The sequence below is a fragment of the Raphanus sativus genome, chromosome 4, assembly GCF_000801105.2.
Source record: "Raphanus sativus cultivar WK10039 chromosome 4, ASM80110v3, whole genome shotgun sequence".
Classification (NCBI taxonomy): domain Eukaryota; kingdom Viridiplantae; phylum Streptophyta; class Magnoliopsida; order Brassicales; family Brassicaceae; genus Raphanus; species Raphanus sativus.
Genome location: NC_079514.1, coordinates 46,371,328 through 46,393,135, shown reverse-complemented (window position 1 = coordinate 46,393,135; position 21,808 = coordinate 46,371,328). Strand labels below are relative to the sequence as shown.

Here is a 21,808-nt window from a genome sequence, read left to right as displayed (position 1 = left end):
CAATATTTTGTGAGCAGCTTAAGATTTCGTATATCTTCAATCGATTAAAAAAAATAACTTTTGGTTGAGCTAATTTTACGGTTGTGTGTATCTTTGGTATAAAACCAAACGATGTATGGTTTGGTTTATATAATACAGTTTAGTTTGGATTCATGCGATACATTTCATGTGATTACATATGCACTACTAATGAAGATAGTGATTTTCCATTAATAATTTTAGCATTGCAATAATTTTATGCACTCGGTTTATACATTACAATTATTAATAAATCTAATACATTTAATGAATCAATGCAGATCCTTGACAAATTTAAGAATCAATGCAGTGAAAAAGTTCAGATGTATAAAAGTTCAGATGACCAAAAAAAAAGAGAAACATACCTATACAATACATCAAGGTAGTCTAGTTATGTGAACCCAACACAAGACTTGCAATTATCCCTTGATAAGATTTTGTCCGAATGATGACTTCATTGACAAAAGAAGGTGAAAAACAAATATTTTTAATAATAAAAATAGCAATATAGATTTATATAAATTAATTTAAACATGTATTTTTAATAATAAAAATAGCAATATAGATTTATATAAATTAATTTAAACATGTATAGTATTTTGGATCACTTGTTATCTACTTTCAACGTTCAAATACATAACCTGCTAGATATTCTTATACATAACCTGCTTGATATGTTTTTCCCATTCCGAGCATAAGCAACAAGGCTCCACCAATTGTGATACTTTTTCTATTTTGCACAGTTTATTTATCAAAATTTGGAGCCGGGTCAGCTTTAGTCTAGTGGCTAAGTGGTATCCAAGGCACCGGGGTTCGACTCCACTTTCAGGGGTTCCTGGGCGTGAAATTTCCCCAAGTAGCAAAAAAAAAAAAAAAATTATCAAAATTTGGTAAAAGAGTCGTTCAAAAAGAAAAGAGAAAAGAAAAAAGCATAATATCTCTTAAGAACCGTCGGATCCATCGAACGGTATTAAAAAAAAACCTAATACATAGCGGAAACACCCAAGTCTCGTGCTTATATAAACTCAAACCTAAACTACTCTCTCTCCCCCTCTCTCTCTCTCCACACCACACACTCTCTCATCGCCGCCTTGTACACACACAATGGCCGCCGGTAAAGGAGAAGGTCCAGCTATCGGAATCGATCTCGGCACCACCTACTCTTGCGTCGGAGTATGGCAACACGACCGCGTTGAGATCATTGCTAATGATCAAGGCAACAGAACCACTCCCTCTTACGTCGCCTTCACCGACTCCGAGAGGTTGATTGGTGATGCCGCCAAGAACCAGGTCGCCATGAACCCCATCAACACTGTCTTCGGTACCAAAGTTCCCTTCTTTAGGGTTTTTAAGATCTTAGTTGAATTGTGACTTTAGGGTGTACAGCAAGATCGAAAGTTCTGATCTTTAGGGTTAATAGTGAGATCTTAGCTGAATTCGAAAGTTCTGATCTTTAGGGTTAACAGGAAGATCGAAAGTTTTAGTCTTTAGGGTTAATAGCGAGATCTTAATTGAATTCGAAAGTTTTGATATTTAGGGTTAATAGTGAGATCTTAGCTGAATTCGAAAGTTCTGATCTTTAGGGTTAATAGTAAGATCTTTTTAGTTGAATTCGAAAGTTTTGATCTTTAGGGTTAATAGGAAGATCTTAGCTGAACTCGAAAGTTTTTATGTTTAGGGTTAATAGGAAGATTTTAGTTGATTGTGATTGTTAGGGTTAATATAAGAAGGTCTTTAGTTGAATATGAAAGTTATGATTTTTAGGGTTAATAGGAAGATTTTATGATTAAACTCTGTTTTTGTTTATTGTGACAGATGCAAAGAGATTGATTGGTAGGAGATTCAGTGACGCATCAGTGCAAAGCGACATGAAGCTATGGCCATTCAAGATCATCCCTGGCCCTGCGGACAAACCCATGATTGTCGTGTCCTACAAGGGAGAAGAGAAGCAGTTCGCGGCAGAGGAGATCTCTTCCATGGTTCTCATCAAGATGCGTGAGATTGCCGAAGCTTACCTTGGCGTCACCATCAAGAACGCTGTGGTCACTGTTCCAGCTTACTTCAACGACTCTCAGCGTCAGGCCACAAAGGACGCTGGCGTCATCGCTGGTCTGAATGTGATGCGTATCATCAACGAGCCGACAGCGGCCGCCATTGCTTATGGTCTTGACAAGAAGGCCACCAGTGTTGGAGAGAAGAACGTTTTGATCTTTGATCTCGGTGGTGGTACCTTTGATGTTTCTCTTCTTACTATCGAAGAAGGTATCTTCGAGGTGAAGGCTACCGCTGGAGACACTCATCTTGGTGGTGAAGACTTTGACAACAGAATGGTGAACCATTTTGTCCAAGAGTTTAAGAGGAAGAGCAAGAAGGACATAAGCGGTAACCCGAGAGCTTTGAGGAGGTTGAGAACTGCCTGCGAGAGAGCAAAGAGGACTCTCTCTTCCACCGCTCAAACCACCATCGAGATTGACTCTCTCTTTGAAGGGATTGACTTCTACTCTGCACTCACTCGCGCCAGGTTCGAGGAGCTCAACATGGATCTTTTCAGAAAGTGTATGGAGCCAGTTGAGAAGTGTCTACGTGATGCTAAGATGGACAAGAGTACAGTCCACGATGTTGTCCTCGTCGGTGGCTCTACACGTATCCCCAAGGTTCAACAGCTTCTCCAAGACTTCTTCAATGGCAAAGAGCTCTGCAAGTCCATTAACCCTGACGAGGCTGTTGCTTACGGAGCAGCTGTTCAAGGAGCTATTCTGAGCGGCGAAGGGAACGAGAAGGTGCAAGACCTTCTTCTGTTGGACGTGACTCCTCTCTCTCTTGGTCTCGAAACCGCTGGTGGAGTCATGACCACCTTGATCCAGAGGAACACTACGATCCCCACCAAGAAGGAACAGGTCTTCTCCACTTACTCTGACAACCAGCCTGGTGTGTTGATTCAAGTCTACGAAGGTGAGAGAGCCAGAACCAAAGACAACAACCTCCTCGGTAAATTCGAGCTCTCTGGCATCCCTCCTGCTCCCCGTGGTGTCCCTCAGATCACAGTCTGCTTTGACATAGACGCAAATGGAATCCTCAACGTCTCTGCGGAGGACAAGACCACTGGCCAGAAGAACAAGATCACCATCACCAACGACAAGGGTCGCTTGTCTAAAGACGAGATAGAGAAGATGGTGCAAGAGGCTGAGAAGTACAAGTCTGAGGACGAGGAGCATAAGAAGAAGGTTGAGGCCAAGAACGCGCTCGAGAACTATGCTTACAACATGAGAAACACGATCCGGGATGAGAAGATTGGCGAGAAGCTTCCTGCTGCAGACAAGAAGAAGATTGAGGATTCGGTTGAGGAGGCAATCCAGTGGCTTGATGGGAACCAGACGGCTGAGGCTGACGAGTTTGAAGACAAGATGAAAGAGTTGGAGAGTGTCTGCAATCCCATCATAGCTAAGATGTATCAAGGAGCTGGTGGTGATGCAAGTGGCCCTGCTGGGATGGATGATGATGAAGCTCCTCCTTCTACCGGAGGTCCTGGCCCCAAGATCGAGGAAGTCGATTAAGCTTTGGTGCATTCTTTAAGCTTTGATGGTCTGAATTTCACTGTTTGTGATGGCACTATTATCTTGTGAACCCTTTTTTTTTCCTTTATTTCCAATCAAGTTGCAGTTTCGAGCTTGAACGATATTAATGTGTTGAAATTGAAACAAGTTGTTCCAAGATTCTTTGTTGAATCAAAACTGGTTTTATGAATACAATTTGTGAGATAAAGATTAATGGTACCCAAATTATACTTTTACTTTGGAGGGCCTCGTCATAATAAATGTTACTGGGGACGTTTTCTCACTACTGATTGTACAGTGAATATGGTCATGGTGAATTGTTACTGGTGTTATGAAGAGAACATGTGGTCTATATATTTTCATTTTAATGTTCTCTAAAATACTACAACAATGAATATTAGTTACAGTCATGAAATACATCACCTGCAAATTTTGTTTTTTTGCTACTAAATTTTCATATAACTTGCGAGTATATACAAGTTCTTCAAGAAAAATAGGATATGAATAGTACAATTGCTCTGGTAGTTATGAACCTATTGACTTGAATCAAATAACCTTTTTAGTCTTGTAATTTCAAACTGCCGCTCGTGTTTGGTGATTTTGAAGTGATGATGGATCCAGGATTTTTCTTCCTCTATAGTTTTATTATATATGACAGTTGTGATCTAATTCTTTGTTGGCTGTTCTTCTTTCGATCATTTGCTGATGGAATAAATATTCCGAATAAGAATCTTTTTAGTATGGCCATACACATCAAGAGTTTTAATTAGAGTTTCTCACCAAAAGTAATTTTTTTCCTCAAAAAGATTTTGATTAGAAACTGAAACATACAAAGACGATGGTTTATACAACCCCGTGAGTCTTAAGCCGACATACGAAATGAATATCGCCGGAATCTATAGCCCACACACGGGAGATTAGTTTAAAAACGATAAGCACAAACACCACACAAAAATGAATCGAAACTGGCAAGTTAAACATAAAAGATCAAACTAGCTGAAAGCTTAACAGAAATCACAATAGATAAGATAAATAAAGTTGAAACCAGACTTCTCACTTCACCCTCGCCACAACATATCATTGGGCTGTCGAAACCGTGAGTTCCTTCCGGAGCAACCAAAACCCGCTTTAACAGAACATCCGTAGACATTATTGAGCCATCCAAAAGAAAAACGGCGGTAAATCTCCCAACTTAGATGCCCTGATTATAGGTTTTAGGTGACACCTCCCTTTTGTTTGTTCAATCAATAAACATAGTGAATAAACGGATTCAGTGACGACGTGGGCAGTGCAATTGTGCGAAAGAAGAACTTATGTCGAGTCTACCTTTTACATGCCCAGTGACAGTGTTGAAGTAATGCTTTACATTGTGACTCCACGTTAATGATAGATTTGCTAGTCAAATTGGAATATCACGAGTAATATGCTTATGTGATAAAATGATAAATATAAATGGAATATGTCAAACTTGGAACACATACAATAATACATCATGATCATATAAAATGAAGGCCTATTTAGCTCAATATCAAAATTTTGGATGGTATTTGCAGAAGTGTGCAAATTTTTTATTAATTGGAGAACCATGTAACTTAACGCACGGCTTCACGATTCTGTCCTTGAGAAGTCACGTGTATGGCAAAATTGAGTAACCTGCAACCGGCAGTTTTGACGATATAACAGGTTATTGAAAAAGTCAACAGAGATTGAAAACCGGTTATTTTTGGCGATGTGAAGTGATGAACATAAGAGAAGAGAGGAAGATATTTTAGTGCTTTTATAATATTTTATTAACAAAAAGATATTTTCGCAGATGATAAGATATTTTTAAGAAAGGAGAGAAGAAGATATTTTTGAAGATGAGATCATTATTTTCAAAATAATGATCACAAATTCAGTAATGGGCCATCGTATGCTCACAAATTAAGCATGGGCCGTGTAACGGTTATATACTACGGGCTTTTAAATTGTTAAGTGGGCCTGATTATATTTTAGAGAACCTTTGATCGAACTGCAATATCCTAATGTTATAAAAATGTAAATAATCGCATTATTTAATTATTCCTGGTCAGCCTATTGCAGCAGCCTCTGAACTTTACGTGTTGTCAGTTTAATGCAGGAGACTGTAATTATTACGAAGGGTTTTGTTTCAAAAGATGCTAAAACCTTTTGAGTTTCCCATAGAACATAACGCCATCTCTCACATCTTCTCATTACTCTCTCACCTTCAAACTTTGAAGTTCACCAAAAGAAAAAAAGTCCAGAAAATGGACGAATCTCCCAACCGCGATGAACCAGTTCGCGATCCTGCGGAACCTCCCCTTCCCATTCCGGAGATGATGTTTGCGGCGGGCGATGAACCGGTAGGTGTCAGAGTTCTTACCTACCAATCCTCTACGGCTATCAATCACATACTAGATTCCCTGGAAGAAGATGAGATCCAGAGATTGCGCTTGTCTCCCTTTGGTAAGATTGTTGACATCGCGGAGAAACCGGGTTTCTCGGGTAGATTTGCTAGATACATGTTGTCTAGACAGTTGAAGGTGGAGAAAAAATATGAGGCTTGGTTTCGGTTTGCGGGGAAACCGATAAAATTTTCTCTTCGCGAGTTCGCGATTGTAACCGGTCTCCACTGCGGTGAATACCCGAAGAAGACGAAGGTGAAGTCAAAGTCGAAGATGAAGGAGAAACCTTATTGGGCCGAGCTATTTGGGAACAGAGAGGAGATTCGGGTTTCGACGGCCCTAAAGATGCTAAGGAAAAAAACGATAACCGATTCAGACATAAGGATTAAGGTGGCTTGTCTCGCGATAGTCTCTTCGGTCCTCCTCTCCACAAACCTCAAAATGAAGATGATGAAAGAACATGCTGAGGCAACAAAAGATCTCGACCAGTTCTTTTCGTATCCGTGGGGTCGCCTAGCTTTTGAAATGCTTATGGGTAGTATAAAGCAAAGAGACGAGGTCGCCTTCTCCAATGATACAATAGCACTGAAAGGGTTTGCATTGGCACTACAACTGGTTATGGTAGAGGCTGTACCATCTCTAACCGAAGTTGTCTTGGAGACTTGTGCATCTTCTGATTCCGATAGCAGCGACGATGGAGATGATATCGTGAAGAAGAGGAACAAACAAAAGACACTGAGCCCCGGGCATGCTCGCAAAGAGGACAAAAAAACTGATGTAAGTTGATGTTTTTGAGTCCTCCGTTTTAGTAATAACAAACACTCGATATTTTTGTTAAATTTGTGTTGTTGGTTAACAGTTAAGCTTTAATATTTCAGGTTTTGGTTAGAAGCATTATCCCTGATGATCCGGATAGACCAATAGATAACGTTATACTTGTATGGGCAGACGAGGTGTGCGACGTTAAAGTAGATAATCTTCTGAAGCTTCTAGCAGAAGGTTACTCTTTCACGGCTACGATGTTCAAAGGTGGCGCTACCAAACTTGACGTTGAGAGATTGCGTGACATAGCAAAGGAGGTGGGTAAGAAGAAGCGGAAAAATAACCCGGTTACACACAAGGAAACGGACGACGACAACCGTATTGCAGGCATTGTGATGTCTATTCTCAAAACGGAGCTCCAAAGAGTTGATGCGAATGTGGCCAAAGCTGTATCAGTTGCCGAAAAAACGGCTGTTCAAGTGGACTCCTTGGAGACCACTATCATGGTTTCAGTCAATAATCAGCTTCAAACCTTCAAGGATGATATCATGCGGTCTTCCATGGACGGTGAGGCCAACCCAAACCTCAGAACACAGAAACCTGGGGGGAACCTAAACACTGAGGTAAATGAGGAAGAAAATGGTGACAACAGTCAACCCAATGGCGACAGAAGATCAACATCAGTGTTGGAGGTAATTGAAAAATACTAGAACTTGCCGTTTGCGATTGTAATATCCGATACCAATATATAGTAACTGGTATCAACCATCATATGATGGTAAAACCGGATATGTATAACAATATATTTTTGTTTTTGGATTGGGGTTGATTGACAGGGGTCTCATGGGAGGGTAGCTAATTCTACTTCACGCTTGAATAACAATGATCAGGGCTTCGAGGCTGACTTCTTATCAGCCAATAGCCACACCAAAGAATCTTCTATGGTCTCGGTATGTATAATGAATTAATTTTTTAGTGGTATAAGTGATTTTAACCACAATAAATGGATTTACTATGTTTTTCGTATAAGTGATTTCAAACATGAAAATTAATTAATATGTTAGGGGTAATAAGTGATTTCGAACATGTTGACTTGTTATTGTGCCGGTTATGAGAATTTAAATTTGTAAATAATATTTAAAAACTCGATAATCAATGTATCAACCTGCTATCTTGATAATTTGATATCTCAGTTAACCGTGCAAAAACCAAATTCGATACCAAGGTTATTATCTGGGGATATTTAGCCAATAAATTTCATTATGTATGTTTGTCCTCAGTTATTAAATATGTTAATCAATTTAAATATGTTGTGTGTCAATTTACAGTCAAGAGCAGAGGTGAATGGGGCCAATGTTTCACGTAAGATCATTGGAGAGCTGTCAGAAGGATCTCATAATGTCCACTATGGTTCAGACAATATTGAGACTAACTTTGGTGGCTCGAAAACTGTGGTATGTTAATTCATTGTCAATATAATAAGCATGAATGTGGTATGACCTACGCCATTTTACAGGCTCCATCTCCATCGCTTCCGGTAGCCACAGAAGAAATCACAACAACCGCCATTTTACAGGCTCCATCTCCATATCCATCGCTTCCGGTAGCCACAGAAGATATGATTGACACAGTTCCAGAACATAGGGAAGAAGAAGCAACAGACGACCCGTCACATCCTCCACTAAGTCCTAAAAGCAAACGCAGTAAGGTGGTTCCAGGTGAACATGTACAAGAGATTGAAAGTGGGGATGATACACTTGCCCGAGCTCGTGAAGCCGACCCTTTTTTTACTGCATACTCCTGCCCTGATTTGGTAATGTCCAAATACACAAAGCTCGTTGGTAAACTAAGCAACAACTTGTAAGTTACCTCAATGCCTCTTATATTATATATTTTGTAATAATTTGAAAACCTGGATATCTAATACGCTATTGTTAAATATGTTTTTGTTTGAATATATAAGTGTTATAAATGTTGCCGGGCTGGCAGTAACTTCCAAGGACATCACGGGAATCGTAGAACTCAGCCGTTCCTTACCAGCTAGGGTATGTCTTCTTTATATTCAGTTTTCTCAGCTACAATCGTGGATATACATTTTGAATCCTGTTTTGTTTTTAAATATACAGATTATTGATATCTTGGTGAGGTTTGTACGGACCACATACAACAGTGCACCGAATTGTAGCCGTGAGAGAAGTCCCAACTTTCTTGACACCAGATATGTTGTGTTGTTGTTGAAGCATTATCCAAAGTTTGAGCGTTCAAGATCACAAGAGTCATATAATTTTCCCAAAGATCTTGTTCACTATCTTGGTCAGGACGAGCCGACAATGGCACCTTTCACTCATCACTACTTTCCGTTTGATCTAGGGAACAAAGACTGGGTTGTTGTGTGTTTCGACCTGAAAGCGTGGAAGTTAACTGTTCTTGAGTGCAATATGGGGCTCCGGTCTGATGAAGAATTGGCGAAACAACTCCAACCCTTCAGAGATATGATCCCCCCACTTTTGAGGCGTACCGGAGTGCTCTCCACTACTGCTTCTTATCCTGCTGTTGTGATAGAGAGGCCTAATGTGGTGCGTCATAACAGCAACCGCTCACACTCTGCCCTAACATCCATATTGCTCATGCAAACGCATGCAAGGTTTGGGATTGAAATCTGCAGGTCTATCACTCCTACTACTCTCAAGGAAGAAGCGCAAAGACTTGTGGTGATGTTGTATGAACTACATGAGAAGCTGTAGAAGACTAGTCGAGTGAAGTAAGAAGTATATCTGAAATTCTCACAACTTATATCTAAGAAATGTTTGTTTATCTACTGTTTATCTATTTCGTTGAATGCAAGCAACTACGATCGCAAACTATTTTGTATTTCGAGTGTGAAACGTTTATCGGTTTATGTACTACTTTATTTGAACTCCTATTCAGTAAATTGGACACAAATTTGTGTCTACTATTAAGGCAAATGTATTAGTAAGTGTTAATATGAAACCCAATTTAATCGAAAGATATTAGTCATCATAAATTGGTGACCTTAAAATAATGGATAAATGTAGATGAGGAATAACCGGTTATATTTTCAATTGTCTGGGTTTACTGAATATATTCCAGATTCAAAATACTTCTTCAAATGGTACATTTTCAGTTCAAATTCCGAACAACGCCTTAATAGTACATATTCAATTTGAAATACTTCCAATATAATATTTACGATTATTTAATTAGTATACAAAACATAATATAGTTCCATTAATCCCAATATATTATATTAAGACGGTGGTGTTGTTATATTATTTCAGCATTGGAAAACGAAAAACCGGTTTTATATGCTTTTTGTCGTCTGTCAAAGAACATTATCCAGTTTTCAAAACTCCTTCAATGAACATATATTCCCAATATATAAATAGACATTTTTAAATCAGGATAAACATCACATACTATTTGTCACACTCTACAAAGTAATCATACGTTTATCATATCACAGCCACAATAAGAAATATTTTGTGCACCATACAAAATACCAAATATTCTAATCTCGACAGTCTGACATAGTCTGCCATAGTCTGACACAGCTCCATGTGGATTCCCTGTAAGACACATATCTAAACCATAGGCCTGTAAATAGTAGATATATAACATCTGTTCTACCTAAGTGGAATATATTACATACGCTTATTCGTTTACAAAATCTAATCACTGTTCTTTAAAATATCCGTTCTATCATCCCATAACCTGTTCTTACAAACAACTTACTACACTTAAACTATTTAGGAGCAGGGCTAAAATATTTTCCGGTAATCACCCCCACCTAACCTCCTCCTTAGTTATAAACCATGTCGACACAAACTAATCCGGCTTAAAATGTAGGAATTACGGATATGGTGTTAATGTTTATAAAATAACGGTGGCTAAGATTTCATAGAATTTCAATTTCAGTATTGTGGTGATGCTAAAGTTTGGTCGTAAATCACTAAACCCTATATACATTTCCTCAACCAATCAACCAAAATTCAATTTTCATCACTCTACCCTAAACCAAATATCAAATAATCAACCCAACCCCCTATTCAACACTATACCCTAAACCATATAAAAATAATCAACCCTAACCCCGGGGTCATCACTAAACCCTAAACCCATTGTAAATCAATCAACCCAAACCCCGTGTCCAACACTATACCCTAAACCTTCCTGAATCAATCAACCCAAACTTCGTGATCGACACTAACCCCTAAAGCCATTCTCAAATCATCAACCCAAACCCCGTGTCCTCTTATTTCTCCTAGTTAAACAGTGTTCTTCAAGAACCGTCTTAGAAGCTTCTTTCCCAGATACATCGACTCTTAAATGGGATAGCGGGAACACATATTACAATCACTCTCATGTAAATTCTACCAAGTACTATATAACATCCGATGACTACGAGAGAAAGATGAAGATTGACAGTAATGAGTGAGCCGTTATCCCGTTGAAGACACAATGGAAATTGTTTAGTAAGAAGAAAGGTATATTATGACTTATTGCCATATGAAAAGGGGAATGAATTTTTGTGGTACATCGCTTGTCATGTATATATAGCGACTTGCAAATTGTGGGTAAACCCTACTATCAAATGTATGTAGCACCATTTCATCTTTGGAGTATTATAACCCCATTACATCCTATCCACTTTACCACTCGTATCCCTTTTCGACGTGGCGAGCTTTGGTGTTCACAGTTGTAAGTGATTTTTTCATACCCATTACATCCTATCCTCTTTACCACTCATATCCCCTTTCGACGTGGCAAGCTTTGGTGGTAACAGTTGGAAGTGATTTTTTCAAGTTATGGAAGGCCAACGAAGTGACCCCAAGTTATAGAATCAAATGAAAGGAAGGAAACCGGTTAGCAGAAAAGTTTAGTGGTCGTATAGTTCCATTTTTTTTCTTAATGTTACAGGTCTTGACCTTAAGTAATATAATCAAATGAAACTAAAAGAGACAATGATACATAGGAAATTATAATTATAGATCATCAATTATAGGAATATTAACCTCTTATTTCGTATTTTATTACATAAATATTGAACAACAGGTTTACTTTGGTTTAATTAGGGATAATATGTACCCGGTTACAATAAGAATAAGACCGGTTATGTTTTCAACCAAGGTCATAAGCGGGTAAACCAAGGTCATAACCGGTACTATTAATATTTATTGGTTTTAACTGAAATATGAAGCACAAAACCGGATAAATTGAACCAATTATAAATCAAAACGGTTTTGATAGTAGTTCACTACCCATATAGGTAACCAATTTATAACTTCGAATTGGTTCAACTGAGTACGTAACCGGATTAAAACCAATAATTGAGGTAGTAGATATTTATAAAAAATTTGTGGACTGACTATTTTAGAAATAATTTTCGGTCTCTTATTCCAATTGTCAAATCATAATGTCTACAATATACCCAACATGTAGGTAGGGTAGGAGCATTAAATGAAGTGATTCTATGAAGATACGCATGTAAATGGTTGTGTATGTATGGGCGAAATAGTACCCAGAAACTCTCTTTATATAGACCTTAACTCCACCTCCTGAAAACCCACACATCATCCAAATAATAAGCATAAATACGTCAGTACTTCAACTACTGTGAAGCTGAAAAGTAATAAATTACTTGGGTTGACGGAGACATTCCTGGTAATAATTGTTTTCGTAATTTTGTCGTTAGCTTCAATAAATATGAAACTAATTCGGTATTAGTTTACTGCATCTTTATATCCACAGATGGGTCAACTGTTACGTGTTATTAGTGGCCAATGGACAAAATGTTCGGATGGGGAATGGCGATTCCATGGCGATCCTTCCGCTGTTGAACATTATATATTAACCAAGACCAACGACGGAATACACACGTTAATCTCATTGGTAAGAGAAGAGTTGGAGATCGAACAAGAAACACCTATGGTTTTGTCATATCGTCTACCCTCTACTATGCTCTTACCGGAAGGGTCTACATCTGCACCAACAAACATAGTTGACGCAGAGGACGTTGAACTAATGTTCAGTGTGCAAGAGTGGACCAAGGAGGTGGAGTTATGTGTCACGTATGGATCTGCCAAAGTTGCAAAGTATCAATTTCTATGCAGAGAACCATTCACAGTAGGTGACATATCGTTTTTAAGTGACGGATCAACAGAGGAAGAACACCTTGCGGCAATTAGAGGTTACAGAAGTCTACCAAGATAAAATATTTGACTTAAACATATTCTCATTAATTTTTTTTACTTTATTGAAGAGCTTGTGGGAGAAGACGAGTTCGACTGCACTGGACTTGCACACATATTCAATGAGAAGAACATGGTTACTGTCTACCGATTGTCACTGGAGATTGAAAAGGCCAGATCCACGTTTGGTGAGATCAATAATGGAAATGACGAGGTAGATAAGATTAGTAGTGATGACGATCGACAGAGGAAGAACATTCAAAACCGATTTGAAAAAGTCAATCCGACGGTTTTCCCAGAAGACCAAGGTAATTTAGGTTTTTACTAACATATAATTGACGGCAACAACCAGATTAATATTTATATAACCTGATTTAATTAGGAAAAACCTCCGATTATGAAAAATTTGAAATCATACATCCATGCAGAATTTCGTACAACTCCTCAACGAAATCATCGTCCTACTACTCCAAATTACTCATACACCCGGAATGAAAATAACGAAGTTAACCAATTCTGCGAATCAGATGAGAGAGATAATGACGTTGGTGAGGACTGTTGGAATGAATTCATCAATCTAGAATTTGAAGATAGCAGGACCGAAAGTTTTAATAAGGGTGACAATGAAATTTTAATAACTCTATCAAATGATATAAGTGGAGACGGTCATGCATCCCCGATAAACCAGCCTCCCATTGTTCATATTGGAGAATCATCAACCGATTCCACTCCTGGTTCGTTGAGAAACCTCCAATTTCCCTATCAAAATGACCTTAATTTTTGCAACGGTGGAGGGAACGAGCAGGACAAATTACAGGATGTCAACGATGAAGGTAGGCGGATATTATTATAATAAACTTACATTAACATATAACTCGAGATCTCTTTATGACCACATAATTTTTTTAAATTCAACAATTAACTTCCACTTACTGATATGATGCAGCTGCATTAGAAAGAGGAAGAATGAATAATATGGAGACTGGAGAGGGAGCGAGTGAGGTTATGGGACCACATCATGAGGATCCGATTGAAGTTGACCTGACTGTCGAAGAAGATTCTTTCGTCCTCCGTAATTCCAATGGTTCGTTAACACATAATTTGTAGCTTCAATATGACTATCTCGCTCTGCTGTTATATTTAAAAAAATAAAAGCTGGTTATTTGTTTCCTTTTCATTAGTTGATGTATTGACTAATCCGGTGGTGAAACTTTAAATAAATAACAACTACACAGTATTTTAATATACATACATATTTGCAGGAAATAAGATACATAATCCAGATGTCATCTATATTGGAATGATCTTCAAAAATAGAGAAGAGTTCAAGCACCATATGGCTATGTATGCAATAAGAAATAAATTCCGATTTCGAAACACTCGATCATCGCCAGGTGGAATGATCCTCAGATGCTTCTGTACTACCTGTAACTGGCGAGTGTATGCTGTCATTGTGAAGAATACAGAGTTATTTGAAATTAGGACGATTGATCCTCAACATTCTTGTTCCGTTGACGACCGCTGTGGATACCAATCACAAGCAACACATACGGTGATCGGTGGAATGATGAAAGCAAGGTTCGCCGGAAAGGGTGGTGGTCCACGACCAACCGAGATAATGCAGGCCATGGAAGGGGATCACGACGTTCACATTTCATATTGGAAAGCATGGAGGTCTAGAGAAGTTGCTTTGGAGTACGCTAAGGGTTCTTGTGGAGCATCTTACAACCTATTGCCATCTTACCTAAACAAGCTCGTCAGTTCAAATCCTGGTAGCATTGCAGACGTGCATACGGAATATGCAGAGGGGATTGGTCATCGTTTCAAGTACATGTTCATGGCTTTGTCTGCCAGCATCGAAGGATACCAATACATGAGAAAAGTTGTTATTGTGGATGGAACACACTTAAGGGGCAAGTACGCTGGGTGTTTACTGACTGCATCGGCCCAAGATGGGAATTATCAAGTCTTCCCATTGGCTGTTGCTGTGGTGGATGGAGAAAATGATAAAGCTTGGGAATGGTTTTTCCGAAAACTGAAATTGTTCATAGCAGATAGCGAGGAAGTTGTTTTTGTTTCAGATCGTCATCCTTCTATATATTGTGGACTTGCAAAGGTAAGTTTTTTCTTTGCATTTCATTAAATTTATGTTTTCGTCAAATAACCTATGGTACCTGAGGTGAATAAGAGTACTGAGCAGTATACTAGTGTTTGTTTTCTAATTTCAAAAAATTTACGTCTAACTAAACAACTTATGCCAGCTGAAGTGTAAGACTTATAAGTAGTACAACCGGATTTATATATTGTAACAACTGTTATAATGTTGTACAACCGGTTACTTTCAATATTTTAAAAAATGGCATATATATCTGTATCATAACATTATCTCAGTATCATCTCAGGTTTATCCTAACGGTCGCCATTGCGCATGCATCCTGCATCTTAAACGAAACGTGAGAACTTACTTTAAGGATAAGCATCTAGGTTATCTAGTTGGGAAAGCTGCTCGTGCATTTAGACTTTCGGAGTTCTACACCACCTTCAACGAAATTAAGAGAGTCAATGCATCTTGTGCCGACTATCTCATCGGTATAGGCTTCGAACACTGGGCAAGATCTCATTTCAAGGGTAATCGATACAACATCATGACAAGTAATGTTGCGGAGACATGGAACTCGGTTTTGCGTGAGGCCCGGGAATATCCCATACTATCTCTCATTGAGTACATTCGCACGAAGCTTATGACATGGTTTGCCAACCGACGAGAGATAGATCCAGAAGGTTCTAACTTCCTTACTCCCCGGGTTCAAGAGATCGTCACTTCAAATTTTGAAAGGAGTGGAATGTTTGGGGTGACAGTAGTCAGAAATGGTGAATATGAAGTGACAGATAAAACTGGCGAAACTTTACACGTCAATCTGAACCGTAAGTGTTGTACGTGCAACGAATTCCAAGCTCTAATGATTCCTTGCACCCACGCCATCGCAGCTGCAACGAGGTACAAAGTCCGAGTAGATTCATTGGTGGGGAAGTGTTATAGTTTGGAAACATACAAGACAGCATATGCGAGAATCATCTACCCCGTGGTGGAAGATGAGGTGATTGAGATAATTTCCAGCGATAGTTCCAACGACCAGCCTGACATAAATCCCCAGCAAGCCGGAGACCACCGGGTAGACCAAGAAAAAAACCGGATTTTATCTCGAGGAGAAATTCAGGTATTTTATGTACTTCTCCAATATATATCTACCACACACAATATTAATTTTATTGTTATAATGCAGACAAGTGGACCTAGGAAGCGCACACTATGCGGCAGATGCAAGCGTCCTGGACATAACAGGGCAACATGCAAAATGGCAATATAATCTTATGCTTGTTTAAATAGGAAAGTTAGAGACTCGGATGATGAAGGTGTATGTACGTTAGGAGGGTTAATGGATGTTTGATGTATAAAGCATCCATTTGTGGGATGTGGCATGATTATTAATATTCCCGAGTTTGTTTAATAAATAAAATCTTCTTTCCATGATAATCCTGAACCACATAAAATGTCCAAATGAAATTTAATCTCGAATTGAGATAAGACCATATTTAGAGGAGAAACTGTTACCAATAGAATTGAAAATAATAATGAAAATTTGTAAACAGTTTGAAAACAAATATTTAAATCCAGTTAGTTGCTCACGAGTAATGGTAACTTAAATATATATCCGGGAACAATAAACCGACCCTGCTTATAGAAATAACAGATTCCAATATATTAAGTGGTTAAAACAAGCGAACTTTTTTATATTTACAAACATGGCGGTATATAGTGAACACATAAAGATTGGTCGTATCACCAAACCCCCTTCAATCTTTAAACATTCCCCAAGCGGACTATTATATGAAATCATATTAATCCGGATATTTCCAATATTACCGTTTTCTGAATTATTATTCGGAAATTCTTGTGGTGATAAGTTATGTTTTTCAATCTACATATATGTCCGCCTTCCATAATCAAATAAAAAACCTGTGTAATCAAAGATACAAATATTACTTCCAAATATGCCTACAAATATTACTTCGAAATTGTCAAAAGATGGTCCAAATAAATTAGTAAATTCATAGACAGTTAATTTTTGGTGATCTTTAAGTAAAAAACCGGGGAAATAGCTTCCCTGGTTAGACATGTCTAAACCTGGTTCCGTTAACAATTTGCTTTAAATATATAAATTACATAAATCCCAAAATAGTTAGACCAGTAGTTCTGTTACGGACAGTAGAAAGACACGTTTTAACAACAAAGAAACGGTGCTAGATATTTTAGTTAGCCCCTTCTAGTTAAAGAAGAAGATTTCGTTTCAGGTTTTATAGATAATGATGAATTAAAATAATAAAAATCATTATCAACCTGTTTTGTCATGTCAGACTGCGTAATGATGATGGTATAACAGTAGGTAGCCTGCAAGCATTTAATGCGGGGGATATGGTGTGATTCTCTGGTTTAATTTAGAACCAAAAAATGACCGGTTTCCAACAAATGTATTTTGCTATAAAAAGGTACATCCATTTACATCTACCGCTACACATAAGTAACCATCAAGTACAGAAAGAAGTTAAGCAAACCGGAGAAAACTCTGAGAAAACTGTAAGTATCTTTAAATTTCAGTTTTTAAAAAAAAAAAATTATGGTTTGATATCGATGCCTTTTTAATAACTGAAAATCGAGGGTTTCTTTTACAATGACAATAGTGGCATTTTTGGGTTGGTGTTTTTTGACTACTCATTGTTGTATGAAAACAGATGGCTCGGCTAGTTGTTATATCCAAAGGAGAGTGGTCTAAATCGCAACAAGGTGTCTGGAGATTTGAAGAAGATGCTACGGTTATGTCTCACTCCATTCTGGTTAGGAGAAATGAAGAATATGCTTCCATAGATCTGAAAGTGCGTGGTCTCTTCAATCTTGGCCGACAATCACCACTTGTTGTCACTTTCCAACTCCCGCAATGGATGCTAGAACCTGATGGTGAAACATGTCCGCCTCACACAATGCGCACAAACGCCGACGTTGACATGCTGCTGAGCGTCCACGAGTGGAACACTGAACCAAAACTGTGTATAGTGAGTGGTCCCCAAGAAGTAGCCAAATACCACTACTTATGCAGGAGTCCGTTTGACATTGGTCGCTTCAGTTTCCTCCAAGAAGGTGTAACCGCCGAAGGAACAGCACCTCGCTATGATAAATGGTAAGTATATTAACTTTCAGACAAAATAGTCAGAAAAACCTGTATACTAGAGATTGATATCTATTATATTAAGATATTGCGGGGGAGTCGGACGGCTGACGTGCGCGCATCAATGAATTTAATGACCCGGAGAAACTCATGCTTATGCATCGGTTTTCGTTGGTTAGCGATAAAAAACAACTCTCTAGACCTTAACGTGGAGTCGACCCTGGAATGGGTGATCGCCGATTGTGCCGATCCCACTCAACCCTCGTCAACCAACCAATACAGGATACCATACATTTGGTATACTTGATTGACGATAACGGTGTATATGTCTTACCTATGGTTACATTTGATATCCAATACCCACTACAATATGCTTATGCTTAATGAAAGGAAGTAACGAAATATATGTAAAATGCAGCGAGGATTTCTCCAGTATCAGTCTTGAGAACTGCTTACGATCCCTCAACCTACAGTGGGATTAGTGGTGGATACGTTTCCTATGATCAAGCTCGGTACTGGGCGATGAGAGACAGCTATTATGAAAGCCTAATGGCATCAAGTTACGCGCTACAACTAGGCCGGATATATGGGGTTCCTGGCTCTGAATTTACTGGATATGTTCCCAGCGATCTCAACATAGTCAATTCAGGGGAGCAGGAAATCCCTCAATACCAAGCTCAAGTGGATGTATCTTCCACTGCCTCGTCAACTGAGTTCAATACCGGGCTTCAACTGGGAGGTCAGATCAACAACTCTACACTAGGAAATGGTAGAGGCCATGGTCAAGTTATATCTGAGATAGGTTTGTCGCTCTCAGCCAAAATATAGAAAACCTGGATAATGCCTTGTTATAACCGTTATTTTATTTGATATCCGGTTTTATACTGTGTAAATTGTAATTTAAGCTTTCTCGTTCATCACTGTAATTACATAGGTGAACCATCGAGGCGGGTGTTTGGTGAGGTTAACATAAAGCAAGAGGTGAAAGACGAGACTGAAGTGACGACTCAGGGTGGACAGAGAAATGCAGATGATGCAGTTGAAGGAACTCCCGGTGAAAAAGCCGGAGGCATTTGATGAAATTAAAGTATGGTTGGTTTGGAGTCTGGAAGATCAGTAGCAGTTATGTGTTTATAAATAACAGTGAACGCATGGAAGGTGTCCTTTTTAGGAGTTTCTATATTGGTTGCTTGTAAGATAAACTTTTCTACTATCTGTCCCTGCTTTGTAAGATAAACGTTATCTTATTTTGGGGGTGTTTGTAAGATGTGGTAGTATGGGTTCATGTAATATGGTAACTCGTCTGTAACATAAATTAAGAACGTTTTCAATGTGAAATAGTTTGTTTCCCTTATCTGATTTGGATCGGGTGTTTTATAACAATCTATTGAAGAAGTTACTTAAGAATAAAACCGGTTTTACAATATCCTCTACCTTCAATTCGAAGGAATAACCGGTATTTCAGGATTTTCCTATTTAATATTGCAACGATTGACCGTTTTATCTTTCAACCTCCTAATCTTGGATGCTTTTAACATAACATCAAATGGTTTTAATACTAGATAACAGAAACTGATAAACTTATAAAGGTAAATAAGCATTATCCTGGTTGACATAAATAAGCATTACATAGCAGTAACATATAATATTAGATCCTCAGTAAAAAAGAAAGTCGTCCTACAACTTGGCATGAAACTCGTATATCATAACAGCCGCTCTATGTGCTTCATCGGTGATAATTGACGGAGTTATCCCACGGCATGGGTCAGAACCAAACAAGGAATGTGTTTGAATCAGGAGGGTTGCTGTGATAGCCGCTTCGCCAGGGTTTTCATTCTTGGCAACACTTGAATCCTTTCTACAATCAGGGGAGTATCAACCCCAATAGATATGGAAGATTGTTTTACCAGTAGAGGAAACATTTCTGAGATAGGCAGAAGAGATTGCCGAAGTGCAGAATCCTCGTTTAAGTCAGGGTTGCAATCAAAAACATAAAGCTTTGATGCACTGAAATCCAGACATAATCCTATCCAGTGCTCTTTTCTGATGCATATTGGAAAGTAAAAACGGGTTTCCAGGGGTAAAAGCCTGACAGCTATTAGCGAGCCCATCTACTAGACTCTTGCTGAATAGGGAAAGCACCCTTATTCTTTTGCTTCTTGAATTTTGCATGGTTCCTACACAACAATGCTGCAAACCGACTGTCCAGAAACGCAGCACTTATGTCCACTTTACCGATACAATGATTATCGAAGGTGGATCGGACAACCCTCATAAGAATATCTACGACCTGAATTTACAGTTAGCTGGTGTCATAAATATACTCCACTTCTCCGTAGATCAGTTTTAAAATAATAACTTGCCTTGCCAGGTAACAAACGAGTTCTGTCCGCTATATCAATAAGGTCTTTATGGGTAACCGAGAGTCCACCAACGTTTATAAAACTGCAATAAAAGGCTTTACTATATTATTCTACCAATCCACATGTCAAAATATATGAAATATTTCTTTTCTGATGGATAAAATGAAATTTACCAAGGTTTCTTAAGTAGTGTGGACAGTCGAGCATACTTGTCACGAACAACCGACATATCATATAGCTACCCCCACAAAGTTGACCTTCTCGAGCACGATTAAGTATGCTACTCCCCGCACTGGTAACCGCTAAGTAAATACTGTGGGACTGTCTTGATACGCTTGCTTTTTCGAGAGAGGAAAGTATCTAGATGCGTCTCCAAACCATGATGAGTATTATTCTCTCCCATCTGATCGTGTTCACGCGAGGGTAAGCAGCTTTTCTCTTGAGTCAGGCCCAAAGAGAAAGATGGTTGATCGAACTGCAATATCATATATGTGTTAATATTGTTATGACTGCGCTTGTCATAATTGAGCATTATAATCAAGAAGAGGTCGGAGACCATACATCTGATCTAAGGCGATCCTCCGTTCCGCTGTGGCCCCGATAGTGTACTCATTTGAGGTCTGCTATTCTCCGACATTCACGTTTGTAGCGGCATAAGCGAGATTTTGTTTCGACTGCCATTTTTGGACCTTCGATTAAATAATTGTTATACATCATGTTAAACATAAGCTGGCTCATATTAGTAACAAAAGGTAGTGCTGGGGGTAACTACTCTATACTTACGGGGGCAAACAGTTTTGATCCTGAAGGAAGCTTCGTTGTTAAATTCAAAAAGAGAGTACGTCGAGAATGGTATTTTTATCTTGATGGGCGAGTACGAGGGTCCCCTTTAAAATAAAAGATATTATGAAGGTAGCAACATTTTGATAAATATCTGTAACCCAAATCAACATATGTAGTAAGTTACAAAATTTAATATAGACATACTTACATTAAGTTCCGGACGAGATATAGACCTGAGTTGATGTTTGCTTTCACCCAGCTTACCACCGGTGGTAGTGAAGAGATTTCGTCTTGACCACGTCCGTCGGAAACCTAAAAAAGTGAAATCGGAATACACTAATTGAAACCGGTAACACACTTATAATATGGATTTAATATATTTTTACTCAATCTATATGAGAGCAATCATGAAGCCGGATTTGATCTTCAAATAGCCGGTGATTTCTTCTTACAAATAACCGGTTATTGCACTACAGGAAGATTCTTACAGGT

At 38.6% G+C, this 21,808-nt stretch overlaps 2 protein-coding genes and 1 long non-coding RNA gene across 3 annotated transcripts; 2 read left to right on the top strand and 1 right to left on the bottom strand.

Annotated features, from left to right (window-relative positions):
• Positions 1–1,057: 1,057 nt before the first annotated feature.
• Positions 1,058–3,694, top strand: LOC108851190 (heat shock 70 kDa protein 1-like). The gene is made up of 2 exons (XM_018624601.2): positions 1,058–1,339; positions 1,834–3,694. The coding sequence occupies exons 1-2, from the start codon at positions 1,123–1,125 to the stop codon at positions 3,570–3,572; spliced, it is 1,956 nt and encodes a 651-aa protein (XP_018480103.2). The 5' UTR covers positions 1,058–1,122; the 3' UTR covers positions 3,573–3,694.
• A 704-nt stretch (positions 3,695–4,398) lies between these two features.
• LOC130510860 (uncharacterized) lies at positions 4,399–5,022 on the bottom strand. Its single transcript, XR_008944648.1, has 2 exons — positions 4,899–5,022; positions 4,399–4,801 (listed from the first exon to the last, which is right to left on the bottom strand). It is a non-coding gene; the product is annotated as an uncharacterized LOC130510860 (long non-coding RNA).
• An 817-nt stretch (positions 5,023–5,839) lies between these two features.
• LOC108851202 (uncharacterized) lies at positions 5,840–9,483 on the top strand. The gene is made up of 7 exons (XM_018624613.2): positions 5,840–6,754; positions 6,856–7,431; positions 7,576–7,689; positions 8,068–8,193; positions 8,256–8,599; positions 8,703–8,784; positions 8,866–9,483. Exons 1-7 carry the CDS (start codon positions 5,840–5,842, stop codon positions 9,481–9,483), a joined length of 2,775 nt encoding a protein of 924 aa, XP_018480115.2.
• Positions 9,484–21,808: the final 12,325 nt, after the last annotated feature.